Source organism: Oryx dammah, unplaced genomic scaffold (assembly GCF_014754425.2).
Source record: "Oryx dammah isolate SB20612 unplaced genomic scaffold, SCBI_Odam_1.1 HiC_scaffold_26, whole genome shotgun sequence".
NCBI lineage: Eukaryota > Metazoa > Chordata > Mammalia > Artiodactyla > Bovidae > Oryx > Oryx dammah.
The window spans coordinates 88,304,581-88,318,591 of record NW_024070210.1 but is presented as its reverse complement, the minus strand read 5'-3'; the positions used below and the strand labels follow the sequence as shown (position 1 = coordinate 88,318,591).

The following is a 14,011-nucleotide window of genomic DNA, read 5'->3' as shown; positions in this document are numbered from 1 at the left end:
GTTTGAAGACATAAAGGTAATGAGATAACACCCAAAGCACCTATGTTCTCTGGAAGAGATGCTAGCCTGGGGATGACTGTGGGTACGGTATTTTAAGATTAGGAAGTTAGGACACAGCTGACAATACTGCATACCTCACACTGCCACTTTATTTAATTTCAGCCAAATAGCAGAAGGACAGGAGAAGCAAGAGTGAACTGAAATGCCGCCCCCCACCCCCCAACTCCACCCCATCTCCTGTGGCTTGACCCCACCGGTGGTTCTGCATTAGTGAGGTACTATGATCCTGGAGGACCATTCTTTTGCAATTTATAAATGTATATATTTTTTAAAAGGCTCACTTTATCTTTTGGCTGCACTGCACGGCAGGTGAAATCCTATTTCTCTGACCAAAGATTGAGCCTGTGGCTGCGGCACGGGAAGCATGGAGTCTGAACCACTGGCCCGCCAGGGAAGTCTCGTAAGTGGGCCATTTTAGAAGTCATTACCAGAAGCAGCTCCTCTGGCAAAGTACGAATGTTCTGAGCAGACACCATCCCTGGAAAACACGTCCACTGGTTGCCTGGAGTTAGACTGGATACCCACTTGGGAACAGTGAGGAGCGTTAAGGGCTATGGCTCACAGGTCCTTTCAGCTCCTTCCCTCAGCTGTTCACAGCAGCACCAACACAGAGAGGACCTGCCAGAAGACCCAGCGCACAGAACCAGGCCATTTAGACACTCCTGATTCCTGGATTTAGGGCAGGTACAGACCTATCGCTTCTACTGACTTTACTGAGGAAAAACTGAAGGCACAAACAAATATTTCTAATTCCTGTCCATGTTCAGTGTTCACACTACTGTGAAACAGTTTATTTCCAGCAGGCAGCACAGAGCCCACCTTCGACTACTATAATTCCTACAGTCTCACCTTATAGAATGTCTGTGTTTTTTCAGGTAGTTTCCTTGCATTTCTTAAAATCTTCTGTACATCTGTCTATAGAGGGTAAAAAGAAGTCAATGTTAGAATTCTGTGGTAAAAAGGGAAAGAGTACAAAAGGACACCTTTAAATGTAAAAAAAATGAAAATGAGAAGAGTTATAGTGTAAAGATGAGGCTCCCTTCTGAGTTAATGTTATTGTTCAGCATTAGTAAATCATCTCTCTCCTTCAAAAGGCTTGATGGTACTAAAGCTCACGGTGACAAAAATGAGCTTGTCTCACAAAAACACCCCCAGTAAACCCATACATCTATGGGCAGCTGCTTTTAGACAGGGATGCCAAGACCATTCAACGGAGGGAAGAAGTCTCTTTAACAAATGGTGCCTGGATAACTGGATAGCCACCTGCAAAAGAATGAAATTGGACCCTCACTTCATACTATACCCACAAAATTGACTCAAAATGGATCAGAGGCCTAAATGTTAAGAGCTAAAACTATAAAACCCTTACCATAAAACTTACTTATAAAACTCTTAAAACAACACAGCAACAAAAGAAAAAAACTTGGCAAATCATCACAGCAGCATTATTCACAATAGCCAAAAGGCAGGAATAATCCAGAAGTTCATCAGCTGAATGAATGGACAGACAAATATGGACTTTATACTTTGGACCATTATTTATTTATCAGCCATCCAAAGGAATGAAGGACTGATACATGCTACAACATGAATGACTGTTGAAAACACATACGCTAAGAGAAGTCCAACACAAAAAGGCACACGTATGATGCAGCTTACATGAAACGTCCAGAACAGACAAAGTCTTACAGACGACAGAAAGCAGATAAGTGGTTGCCTAGAGCTGGGGCAAGAGTGACTTGTTTAGCAGGTAAAGGATTTCCTTTTGGGGTGATGAACATGTTTTTGAACTAGACAGTGGTGATGGTCATGTAACACTGTGATTATATTAATGTCACTGAATTGAATACCTTAAAATGTCTGAAATGGTAACTTTTGTTATATGCACCTCACCATAATAAAACAACACATCCAGACCAAAACAAAATTTAAAAAACAGTTTTAGAAAAATTCAGCTCTCCTTCAGACAGGGAAGTGCTGGGGTCAGCGATGGCGAGAAAGAGGGAGAACTTTAATTTCCAACAAAGGGAAGAGGCCCCTTAGCCAGGGCAGGATGTGTCTGTTTCGTCTCCCTGAAAAGGGGGCTAGCAGAGACTATGCGTCGACAGAGGTTACTGCTGTGGTCAGGTGGCCTGACTGCCTCTTCTCATTTGGCTTGGACTGGACTTATGGGAGGAACAAAGGAAAAAAGAAAAGGCACTCACGTGAGAAAAAAAGTTCAAAAACCGATTTTTAAAATAGGTATGAATGACTTTGCCAATGGGAGGAGAAAGTCACTGAGTCCCTTGCCTAAAGGCAGCACACCTTGATAATAGGATAATTTCATAGGAGCCTTCCATAAAGCGTTTCTGTGGTATTACATGGTAATGCTTTGACTTACATTGTGCCAATGGGAGAAATAATCACACGAAGGTTTTCATGTCTTCCTCAAAACTGGTACTAAAGATAACACCTATAATATTATTCAATGACTCACCATGTCAAAACTTTTACATTAAAATTTAATGCTGGAAAAAATGTGTCTCTCTAGAAGAACTGACATGCTTCCTTTTATCAGACAAGGAGAACCATATAACCAACATGTTTTTTTTTTTTTTGACCTTGGTAGCAGGAAGCTCAAGAGCCAAATTGCTCAAACACAATTATCATTCTGCCTTGGCTTCCTGGAACACCGTCTCTCTTCTTCCTCTAGGTTTTATACTGCTCCAAATTTTGTAAAAAATGATTCTGCTACGTACGTGTTTTACTGTAGGCCACCTCAAATCCTTTTTGGAAATAATGACAAATGCTAGAAGTAAATGAATTACAAAGTATCAGAGGAAAAGAAAATCAAATCAAATGTCCGCCTGCCTGCAGGAATCCCTCCCCCTGTCCCCAGTGGAGAGCAATGTGGATGGTAATGTTACCTGCAGGCCACTGGGTTTGATCCACACCGTCACATTCTGGGCATAACTGCGCTTGTTTTTGGGCTGCAGGGGGAATGGGCTCTTATTATCATCCTCACCATAAGGGTTTTCTTTAGCATCTTAAAAGAAAAAAACAAGCTTGAAATGACATCTGGCAAAACACAATCAAGCACATTTCCAATTAGGTTAGAAGCTCTCTGAATCATTCAATCTCCTATATCCTATTACCTCCCTAATTAAGAAAATCCATTAACTTCCGTCAGGTTGGGGAACCTGTTCTCAGCACTAATGTTGGACAGTGAACAATCAACTGAGGCCCAGGCAAGTGAAAAACAGCTTACTGTCTTTAAATATACAAGTTTTACCTATCTGCTTTATAAATTAAGGTCATAAGAGGATAAAAATACATAAAATAATACTAAACTGTATATAAAAATATATGTATACCTACATACTGCGATTCTACATAGTCTAGCCCAGCACTCTCCAACACAACTTTCTGTGATAAGGAAAGGTAGCCACACCCCATGGGACCACTGAACCCTTGACACCTGGCTAGTGTAGCAGAGGAACTGGATTTTATTTAATTAAATTTGAATAGCCTCCTGTGGTGAGTGGCTACTGGATCAGACAGCATAGGTAGAGACATTGAGAAAATTTAAAAGTGAAATTACATATAGCCAATTTAAGGAAAAGAGCAAGGGAAGAAATAGGTTCTTGGTGAAACATACCCCATTTTATGGCTTACTAGTTTACTGCTTCCAAAGACATAAAGCCATGTTGGGTTTATAGCCACGTGGATAAACAAAGATTTCTATTTTTCCACCTGCTTCCTGAGTCAATGATACTTTGTCACAAACTTACAAAGCATACTTATTACCTCTTGGCTCATTTTACCAGTATCACCTTTCAGGGTAGATAGAGCAGGAATCATTTCCCCAACAAGACTGGGGAGCTTAAATCCCTTGCCCACATGTTCTTGTTGAAAACTGGAATTAGCTCGGCTTCTCTAACTGACCCAGAAGTGCTCTAACCCCAATCTGGTCATTAATTTGGACGCCTTATACTGGCCCCATTCTACCTGTCACTGCCCTCTCCTCCTACCCCCTCCAAAAATTTATTTGATCAGCTTTTCCAGATGTTCCCATGAAGACTTGTCAATCCATAAGCCTTTCTAAGTCAGGCCAAGATCCCAACAGTTGTTTCCCAGGCACCATGCTTATTTCCAACTTCTTGGCCACTGTTTCCGTTCTTCCCCTGTCTGCAATGCTCTCCTTTCCTCTTTTATTTATTCCTTCCCTCACGTACTCATTATTCATCTATAGTAAGATCTCACTATGTAGGAAGCACCATGCTAAGGAAGTATGGCTAGAGAAGATTTTTTTTTCTGGCCTCAATGAAGAATATGAGTATTTATGAAGGATATTTATTAAATTACAACTATGTGCAAAATACTTAACATATACAACTTATCTCCTTTTAGCAACTCAAGAGAGTAGATATTATTAGTCTCATTAAACATGAGGAAATTGAGGCTCAGTTTCACAGGGACAGCTGGGCCTGGTTTCAAAGGCAATACTTCCTCCGCCATTCAACACTGCCATTCCTCACCTACTCAAGAGTACCTAAATTCCAGGTCCGGATCCTATCCTACCTTCTCCATGGAGTTGTCCCAGTTATTTCTGGTAGAAGAGGATTTTTCTAGTCCTATTTATCCTACAGCACTCAGTGTCAGTACCAAACATTTTGGCATCTTATCACAGCCTACCTGTATTGTCTCTAATTGCTTGGAGCCTCTATGTGGAAACTGGCTTAGTAGACATTAATGAAAAAAGAACAGGAGATCTTACAAATAATAAATATCATAGCAGAAAATTTTAAAAAATATTGGTTACAAGATAAGATTGAAGATATCTTACAGAAGGTAGAACAAAAAATTTCAAAAAATGAAAAATATGGGTAGGATAAGAAAATTACACACAGGCACACAAATACTATAAGCACATCTAGGAAAGGAGAACAAAGAACACAAGGAAGAAATCAAAGATGTATTCCTGCTTCCAGGACTAGAATTGCGAGATGGAAGCACTGAGTCCCACACAGTGAATGAAGAGACCAAAACCGAGGTATGTGACTCTCAACATCTAGAAAGCCAGGGACACCAGAAGAGCCTCGAGGTGCACAGAAGGAAGAGAGACCAGGGTCAAAGCTCAGACCGTCAGCATGGCACGAGACTCTCAGGAGCAACCCTGGAAGCCAGAAGAGACAGCAGAGTGAGCTTCAATACTCCAAGGGAAAATGATTCCCGACCTAGAACTCAATATTCAACCCCACCATCAGCAGAGTATAAGGGATGAAATACGGACATATCCACGTATGTGAGATTTCCTCCTGCCCTTTTCTCAGGAGGATTCATCAAACAGGAGAGTCGTGGCAGAGATGTGAAGGGAAGACTTGGGATGAGAGCTATGCAATGGGCCTAGAGAGTAACCAGTCCGTTCATGAAACAAAAGGAAGATGACTCTCAGGAAAAAAAGAAAGTGACAACAAAATGCGTAAAGGATGTATTTTGCTTAGGCAGGAATTAGTGATAGGTACATGGAAAAGAGTAAAGAAAAACAAGGGGAAGAAAAAGGCAGAGGAAGGCCACAAGAGCCCAGAGTGGAGGCTGCACTTGTCTGTAGCTGGCCTCCCCCAGCCTGGCTGCCAGGCTCTTTCCCGGATTCTGTGAGGAACGTTGGTGTCTTCCCTACAGAGCTCTCCTGTTAAGTACAGTTAGTCAGAATACATTTATCCTACCTGCTAGAAAAAAGAAATAGCTAATTAAAAACAACGGTAGTATCTGGGGTAGGACACAAAGAGTTGCAAAACAAAGGAAATGTCACACTGTACTTAGCAGTGACTAACACCGACAGCGAGGACAGAGAACTGACTGAGCCGCCGAGAGCACTATGACCACACCGCAAGGAGAGAGCAAGGGGAAAGGAGCGCTATGACCACACCGCAAGGAGAGCAAGAGGAAATGTGCTTCTTGGGTGAACAGCTGGGCAGGGATGGTAGTAGTAAGAGAAGAGCTAAGCAGTTTTCCTTGAAAAGTAAAAAAATGGCATTAAAAATACAGTCAAGAAATAGCTATATACTTAAATTATTTAGAAATGTAAGTAAAATATCAGAGGAAAAAATTAAAATTTGAGAATGGTTATCTGTAAGAACAGAATTAGGAGTAGAAGGGGGTAGGTAAACAGTACTATTTTGCAAGCTTCCCTTTAATTAAAAAAACATAATTAAAACAGCAAGCTCTACCATTCAAATGTGCCAACTGTGTGTCAGGTACTCATTTCCTTAGAAACTTCTCTCACCAACTAGCTAAGATAGGTTTTGTTGTTATTTAGTACTTGTTACCATAATGACAATCCCAATCTCCTAGGACTGTTGTGAGAGTTAAGTGAGATGACCCGTTTCATTTTGTCTAGCACAGTGCCTGGCACAAAGTTAAATTCAACAGATGTTAGTTCTTACCACCCTCATTGGAAAGAACAGAGGGAAAGGACAAAAAACCACAACCACCACCATGAATACAGGGCTGAGAAGAAAGCAGTTCCATGTGACTTAAGAATATGCACAATGAGCCAAGCACTGCTAGGTTGGCAGCCAGATCAGAAAGGAATGTGAATGCTACTACCTTAGATTATGGACAGGCAGCTGTGGTAAAAACTATCACAACAGTTCAGGTTAACTATCAGATGTAAATAATTTTAGGCTTTGTGGATTATATGGTCTCTGTTGTAACTGCTCAATTTTGCCACTGAAGCAGGAGAGCAGCCATAGATACGTAAACGAATGGGAGAGATTCCGTAATAAAACTGAACAATAAAACTATAATTACAGAACAAGCAGTGGGTTAATTTGGCCTGCAGGCCATCGTTAGCTGACCTCTGATCTAAGTGACCTGCTTTCTGAGAAATCTGTATGCAGGTCAAGAAGCAACAGTTAGAACCAGATGTAGAACAACAAACTGGTTCCAAATTGGGGAAAGAGCGTGTCAAGGCTGTATGCCACCCTGCTTATTTAACTTACATGCGGAGTACATCATGTGAAATGCCAGGCTAGATGAAACACAGGCTGGAATCAAGACTACTGGGAGAAATATCAATAACCTCAGATATGCAGATGATACCACCGTTATGCCAGAAAGCAAAGAGGAACTAAAGAGCGAGCCTCTTGATGAACGTGAAAGAGGAGAGTGAAAAAGCTGGCTTAAAACTCAACATTCAAAAAACAAAGATCATGGCATTCAGTCCCATCACTTCATGGCAAACAGATGGGGAAACAATGGAAACACTGACAGGCTTTATTTTCTTGGGCTCCAAAATCACAGCAGATGGTGACTTGGCAGCCATGAAATTAAAAGACGCTTGCTCCTTGGAAGAAAAGCTATGACCAACATAAGGACAGCATATTAAAAAGCAGAGACGTTACTTTGCCAACAAAAGTCCATCTAGTCAAAGCTAGAGTTGTTCCAGTAGTCGTGTACGGATGTGAGAGTTGGACTATAAAGAACGCTGAGTGCAGAAGAATTGATGCTTTTGAACTGTGGTGTTGGAGAAGACTCTGGTGAGTCCCTTGGACTGCAAGGAGATCAAACTAGTCAATCCTAAAGGAAATCCGTCCTGAATATTCATTGGAAGGACTGATGTGGAAGCTAAAGCTCCAATATTTTGGCCACCTGATGTGAAGAACTGACTTATTGGAAAAGACCTTGATGCTGGGAAAGACTGTAGGCAGGAAGAGAAGGGGACGACAGAGGATAAGATGGTTGGATGGCATCATCGACTCAATGGACATGGGTTTGGGTGAACTCCGGGAGTTGGTGATGGACAGGGAGGCCTGGTGTGCTGCCAGGCTTGGGGTTGCAAAGAGTTGGAACACGACTGAGCAACTGAACTAAACTGAATTGATCTAAGTGAAAGGTAAAGAAACCCAGTACAAGGCAAGAGCCCTGAGAATCAAAGGTCAGAATGAATGTATGAATGCTGCAGAGTGAATAGATAAAGGGGGTGAGGAATCCCTTTTTACACATACACACACACACACCCAGGTTTTCTTCCAATTACTGTCCTATTTCTGTCTTCTTGTGGTCAAACTCGTCATTTTCGTTTCCTCTTCTCTAATTCATTCCTCAGCCTGTCTCCTGGCTAATCATTTGCCAAAACTGATTCTTACAAATCCACCAAGAATCTCTTACCTGTCAAGATCAAATGACTCTTGATTCATAGTGTCTTCTTCTTTCTTCTTGGTTTCTATTCTTTCCTAAAACTATTTAATCATTTAAAATACTCATTCTACAGTATCTTTCAGATTAAGTCCTCAAGGTGCTAATCCTCCTATTGCTCTTCCTTCAAATCAAAGACCTTCAAATGATTTCACAACTTTTTTTTCCTTCAAATCATAAACACATCTCCAGGGAGGACTGTTTTTTCTGCAGTAGGGCTTCCCTTGTGGCTCAGCTGGTAAAGAATCTGCCTGCAATGCAGAGCTGGGTTCGATCTCTGGAGTGGGAAGATCCCCTGGAGAAGAGAAAGGCTACCCACTCCAGTATTGTGGCCTGGAGAATTCCATGGACTGTATAGTCCATGAGGTCACAAAGAGCTGGACACGACTGAGTGACTTTCACTTTCACTTTTCCCCTGGGTTGCAGGGGAGTTTCTACAGAGCCATTACATTAGCTTCTGGAGGATATACCACAGGTTTCCCTGTTTCAGCTCCAGTGTTTACACTGTTTGGTTAGGGAATGGGCAGGGTTGAGCCACATGGTGCAGGCCTTGGGCTTCCACGTCTCACAGGAGACTTTTAGACTTCTTTATATGTAAAAAGTAGGTAGAAACAATGAATAGAATTTTTTTGGTCATCCTCTCACTGAGAGGGTAGACCTTCCACATTCCCTGTTTTACTCAAGAGATTTCAGTTCAGTCTTGTCTCCTGTTCCTGTGTGACCTTTAAAATCCCAGCCCCTGGAATCTAGCTCAAGAGTTGGCAGACTATGGTTGGCTGTGTGTTTCTGAGTTAAGAATGGTTTTTTATATTTAAAACGGTTTATGTATTGTGCTATGATGCCAGAGTTTAGTAGTTATGACAAAAAACCATAATTACCTATAAAATGTAAAATATTTATCATATATGGCCCTTTGCTGGAAAAGTCTGCTGACCCTTGGCCTAGCTTCTAGGGCCTACATTCCATCAAAATCTCTAGGCTTCAATGGCAAAAGTTATCCTTCAAACCTGAACTGACATGCATGCACATGTGTGTAAGACATTGTAGGCCATGACTTACATGTGCTCATGAGACACTGTACTTCCTTCTTGAATCTCTTTATTCTCTTGGCTTCTGTGACTTCTTTTTTCTTGTACTTTTTCTCTTATCTGCTTCTTCCTTCTCATTTTCCTTTACTGGTGCCATTTCCACTGCCTCTAGTAGTTGGTCCTTTCTAGGGATCTGGTCCTTTTCCCCTAACATATATACTTTCCTGAGGCTGCTGCTGCTGCTGCTAAGTCGCTTCAGTCGTGTCCGACTCTGTGCGACCCCATAGAGGGCAGCCCACCAGGCTCCGCCGTCCCTGGGATTCTCCAGGCAAGAACACTGGAGTGGGTTGCCACTTCCCTCTCCAATGCTGAAAGTGAAAAGTGAAAGTGAAGTCACTGAGTCGTGTCCAACTCTCAGCGACCCCACGGACTGCAGCCTACCAGGCTCCTCCATCCATGGGATTTTCCAGGCAAGAGTACTGGAGTGGGGTCCCATTGCCTTCTCCGTTTCCTGAGGCCAGGACTTCTTAAAGTGTGGTTATTGACCTAGATTGTAATCAATTAGGTAATATTAAAACTGCAAGTTCTTGATCTTGAATCCAGACCTACTGAATCAGAAACTCTGTAAGTGGGGACCAGGAAACAAAATTGTGAAACAAGTTCTCCAGGTTTCCTTTTGTATACCAAAACTCAAATTTGTAAACTATTGCCCTAGCAATCTCCCTCATTCTCACCATTTTAAAGATCACTGATATGTTTATAACTAAAAATTGTATTTTTAACTCTGTCCTCTCTCTTGAACTCCAGATTCTTACAGGAATTGTCTATAGGTACCTTCACCTAAATCTCACAGGCATAAACATGCACAAGAGAAGTTCTTTCAAATCTACTATTCTGATTCAATTATTAGTACCACCTTTTACCCTGCAGCCTGTCAGAAACCTGGAATCATTCTCAACTCTTCTGTTTCCTTTACTCTTGTATCTAAATACTGCTGTTTCCTCCTTCGAAATATCTTTGCATGGATCACATCCTCTCTTTGCCCAGCCACTGGCCTTGTACTGTGTCTCATCTTGAGATCCCCAGGACTGTTACAGGAGACTTCTAACTTCAAGATGCCCATACCTTTTCAAATCCATACTCCACAGAGTTTTCTTTCCAAATGCAAAATTCATTATCTCTCACTTGGATTTCAGCCACACTGCACAACTCCAGAAGTTACCAGTACTTAGAATACATAGTCACCTAACTGGTATCTCCACTGTTCTCATCATAGCCAGAAGGATCTGATCATATTACTCCCCTTCAGCAGCTTCCCCGTATCCGTAGAACAAAGTCTCAGATGAGGCCTGCCCTGCTGTCCCACTGCCAAACTCTAAGCTACCATCTGGCCTTCCCACCCCCACTCTCCCTCTTTGTGGTCTAGCTTCTTTTCTGGAGGTGCTCTATTTGGAGCAAATTTCTCTTCTTCTTCAAACTCAGTAATGGTCTCTCTCCTCTGTGCTCTATTTGGAGCAAATTTCTCTTTTTCTTCAAACTCAATAATGGTCTCTCTCCTCTGTGGAGATATGATCAAGTCCTCAAGGAAGAGCTGACCATCCCCTACTTCAGACCGACTGTGATCTCATGCCGGTTTAGGGTTATTATTCCACTTTCCACTAGTCTTTTGAGTAACTTCTGCTGACTATTTTAGCCTGCAGACCTGGCACAGAGTAGGCTGCTTGGTAGATGTTCCTAAAACTGAAATGGGTCCAAATGAGTTCAGGGGGACACTACAGTTGGAGGCTGAGCACTTAGGAATACAAAGGCCTCAATCAGAAGGAGGAGAAAAGTCAGAAGAAGAGATGGTTTACGGGAGAGAGGGAGAGATGGTGGTTTCTGCCACAAACATGCTGATCCGAGGACTGTAACAAAATATCCAGGTGGAGAGGTCCAAGTGAGAACCTGGAAATACAGGTGCAAGATTCAGGGAGAGATCAAGCAGGATGAGAGTTAAGAGATACGTTGAGTCTGAAGCCAAAACAGCTGATGAAATAAACAAGAGAGAATAATAACCCACGAGTAGAAGGAAAAGAACACCCTGGGAAATCGTGAGGCAAGGGGAAGAAAAGACAGGATGACAAGTGAAAAAAGTTGCCAAGGGAAAAGATAAGCACCCGGTGAATGCAATGTGGGGAAAACTGTTTCAAGAAGGAATGGGATTAAATTATCTAAGAATGTCTAGGGGTACCAGGGTTAAAAATAGTACACTAAGGAAAGTTTGTTTCCCCTGAGCTGTAATGTTAAAAGTCCAAACCTTAAACTCTCTTGGGGCTGTCCACATACACATCCAGCATCAGGAACCACAGGGCACTCATAAGAGAAATCATGCGCTCTCTGACTCACAGAGAGAGCCATTCAGGACAGTAGAGAGAAAACAAAGTCAGGATAATAGTCTGATCTGGGGTATACCTGAAATTGGACCCAACTGCACCATTTTCCCTAGCCACGGGAGAGGTTCTGGGCCAGGCTCAAAGAGAGACATCATGAGGTTTGATTTCTTCTTGCTGTCAGCTTGAGAGTAGAGCATCCCATGCCATTCAGGACTAGATGGAGAGAAGACAGACGGTGAGAACAGCTTTACGCCTGGGACTGTCAAGCTAAACAACTCTACCCTGTGTTTTTCTCTCAAGAGACATGGCTTTCAGCTTTGAAATTAGGTACACTATTCTTATTAAAGCCAAATCCTAAGCCTACAAATGCATACTATTGCCCCCTAATATTAGCATTCTTTGGAGGTATGTATTACTATTTAGTTATGTAGATACGGAAATAAAAAACAGTCTTATAAGAGAAAAAGAGAATCACAAGGGCAGCAAATAGCTGCAGGCGTGGTGAGGAGTAAGAGCTGTGACCTATAGGTCTCTTCAGCCACCTCCAAATCATTCACAGAAATACCATACAGAGAAGCCCTTCTAACACAGTGTGCAAAGCCATCACCCAGCTCTGTTCATACTTCTCAAAGGGCTTCAGGTGATTCTTGTATTCAGAATTAGTACAAGTAACCTGAGTACCAAGAATCTAGCACATCGATATCTGAAAAGAACTGCATTTGTCTTTTGGGATTAGCTAATTTTAACTCAAGCAGAATTGGAGCCATGCTTCCTCTAGGTATTCTTAACAACTCTTGATCTTCTCTACCAGTCAATCCCAGTTGATGGCCAGAGGATGACCAGTCACCTCTTCTTCTCTAACAAACAGGTATTCTCAAAAAGGAAGCAGGCGGTTCTGCAGATTTTGAGTCTATATCCAAAGTCAAAGCTAAAAGGGCATTCCTTATAGAGAAGGAATATAGCACACTGGTTATGAGCATGGGCTATAGAGTCACACGTATGGATAAAAATCCTGACTCTTTCATTCAGTATCTGTTGTGACCTTGAGCAAGTACCATGGCTTTGCTCTCTAAGTCTGTTTCCTCGTCTAAGGTAACAGGGGGTAATACTGATACCTCTTGGATAGTGTTATGAGGAATTAAATGAGTTAACATAAGTAAAGTGCCTACAGGAATATCTGGCACATGGTAAAATGTTCAATATTATCAGCATCTTTTTTCATTTTATAGCTGAGAAGTCTGCGCATGCTGTCTAAGATCCTATAACAAGTTGGCAGCATTGCTTTAACTGACTCCAAGTTTCCTAGATAGGACAGAAAAGAGGAAAACTGAGAAGAGATATAATATAAAGGCAATATAAAGATCTACTGTACAGCACAGGGAACTGTGCTCAGTGTTACATGGCATCCTGGATGGAGGCATAGTTTGGGGGAGAGTGCTGGTGCTGCTGCTGCTGTCGCTAAGTTGCTTCAGTTATATCCGACTGATTCTCCAGGCAAGAACACTGGAGTGGGTTGCCATTTCCTTCTCCAGTGCATGAAAGTGAAAGGTGAAAGTGAAGTTGCTCAGTCGTGTCCAACTCTTAGTGACCCCATGGACTGCAGCCTACCAGGCTCCTCTGTCCATAGGATTTTCCAGGCAAGAGTACTGGAGTGGGGTGCCATTGCCTTCTCCTGGGGAAGAGTGGGATACATGTATATGTATGGTTGAGTTCCTCTGTTGTTCACCTGAAACTATCACAACATTGTTAATCGGCTTACTCCAATACAAAATAAAAAGTAAAAAAAAAAAAAAAAAAAGAAATCAATGTAAAAAATACTTTATTCGGGAGGTGACCTATGTATACACTTATGAGTGATTTATGTTGATGAATTATCCTCCAATTAAAAATAAATAAATTTAAAACAGGAAATAAAAAATGCTCATCATCATCTAAAAAATATAAAAGCAATATAATTAGAAGACTCACTCTGTACTTATTCTAGTGGATGCTTTAAAGAGAAGTATAGACGGTGACAGTAGGTGGGAAGGATATGGCAGGAAGAGAAAAAGAGTGATGAGATCCTTTCTATTCTTTCAGAAAAATCTGGGAAATACTTCCCTTTGTAAATTGATTCTCCCTTTCACTCAACAAATGGTAAAAAAGTTTCTTACCCTAACTGAACTATCGCCACCATTCCTTCCACTTTTAGGCTGCCATGAAGCAGGACACAAAAGTTGGGTATCTTGCCTGCAATCTGATTGGCTGAATTTTCATCTTCATTGTCATCAGTTATACCAGTACCCACCTCATCACCTTCTGTGAAAAGAGAGAAAACCAGTCAGACTGATATTAGCTAGAAAAGCCCCAAGCTCCAATTGCACTCTTGGCTGC

General features: G+C 41.8%; 1 protein-coding gene across 2 annotated transcripts in view; it reads right to left on the bottom strand.

Moving 5' to 3' along the window:
* Positions 1-14,011, bottom strand: part of INTS14 (integrator complex subunit 14) — a 32,666-nt gene that overhangs the window by 1,995 nt on the left and 16,660 nt on the right. For both annotated transcript variants that reach the window (XM_040225840.1, XM_040225839.1), the window contains exons 8-11: positions 13,792-13,936; positions 11,718-11,851; positions 2,967-3,085; positions 910-975 (exon numbers count right to left, since the gene is read on the bottom strand). In XM_040225840.1, coding sequence (XP_040081774.1) covers positions 910-975; positions 2,967-3,085; positions 11,718-11,851; positions 13,792-13,936 — 464 coding nt within the window. The remainder of the gene's footprint in view (positions 1-909; positions 976-2,966; positions 3,086-11,717; positions 11,852-13,791; positions 13,937-14,011) is intronic.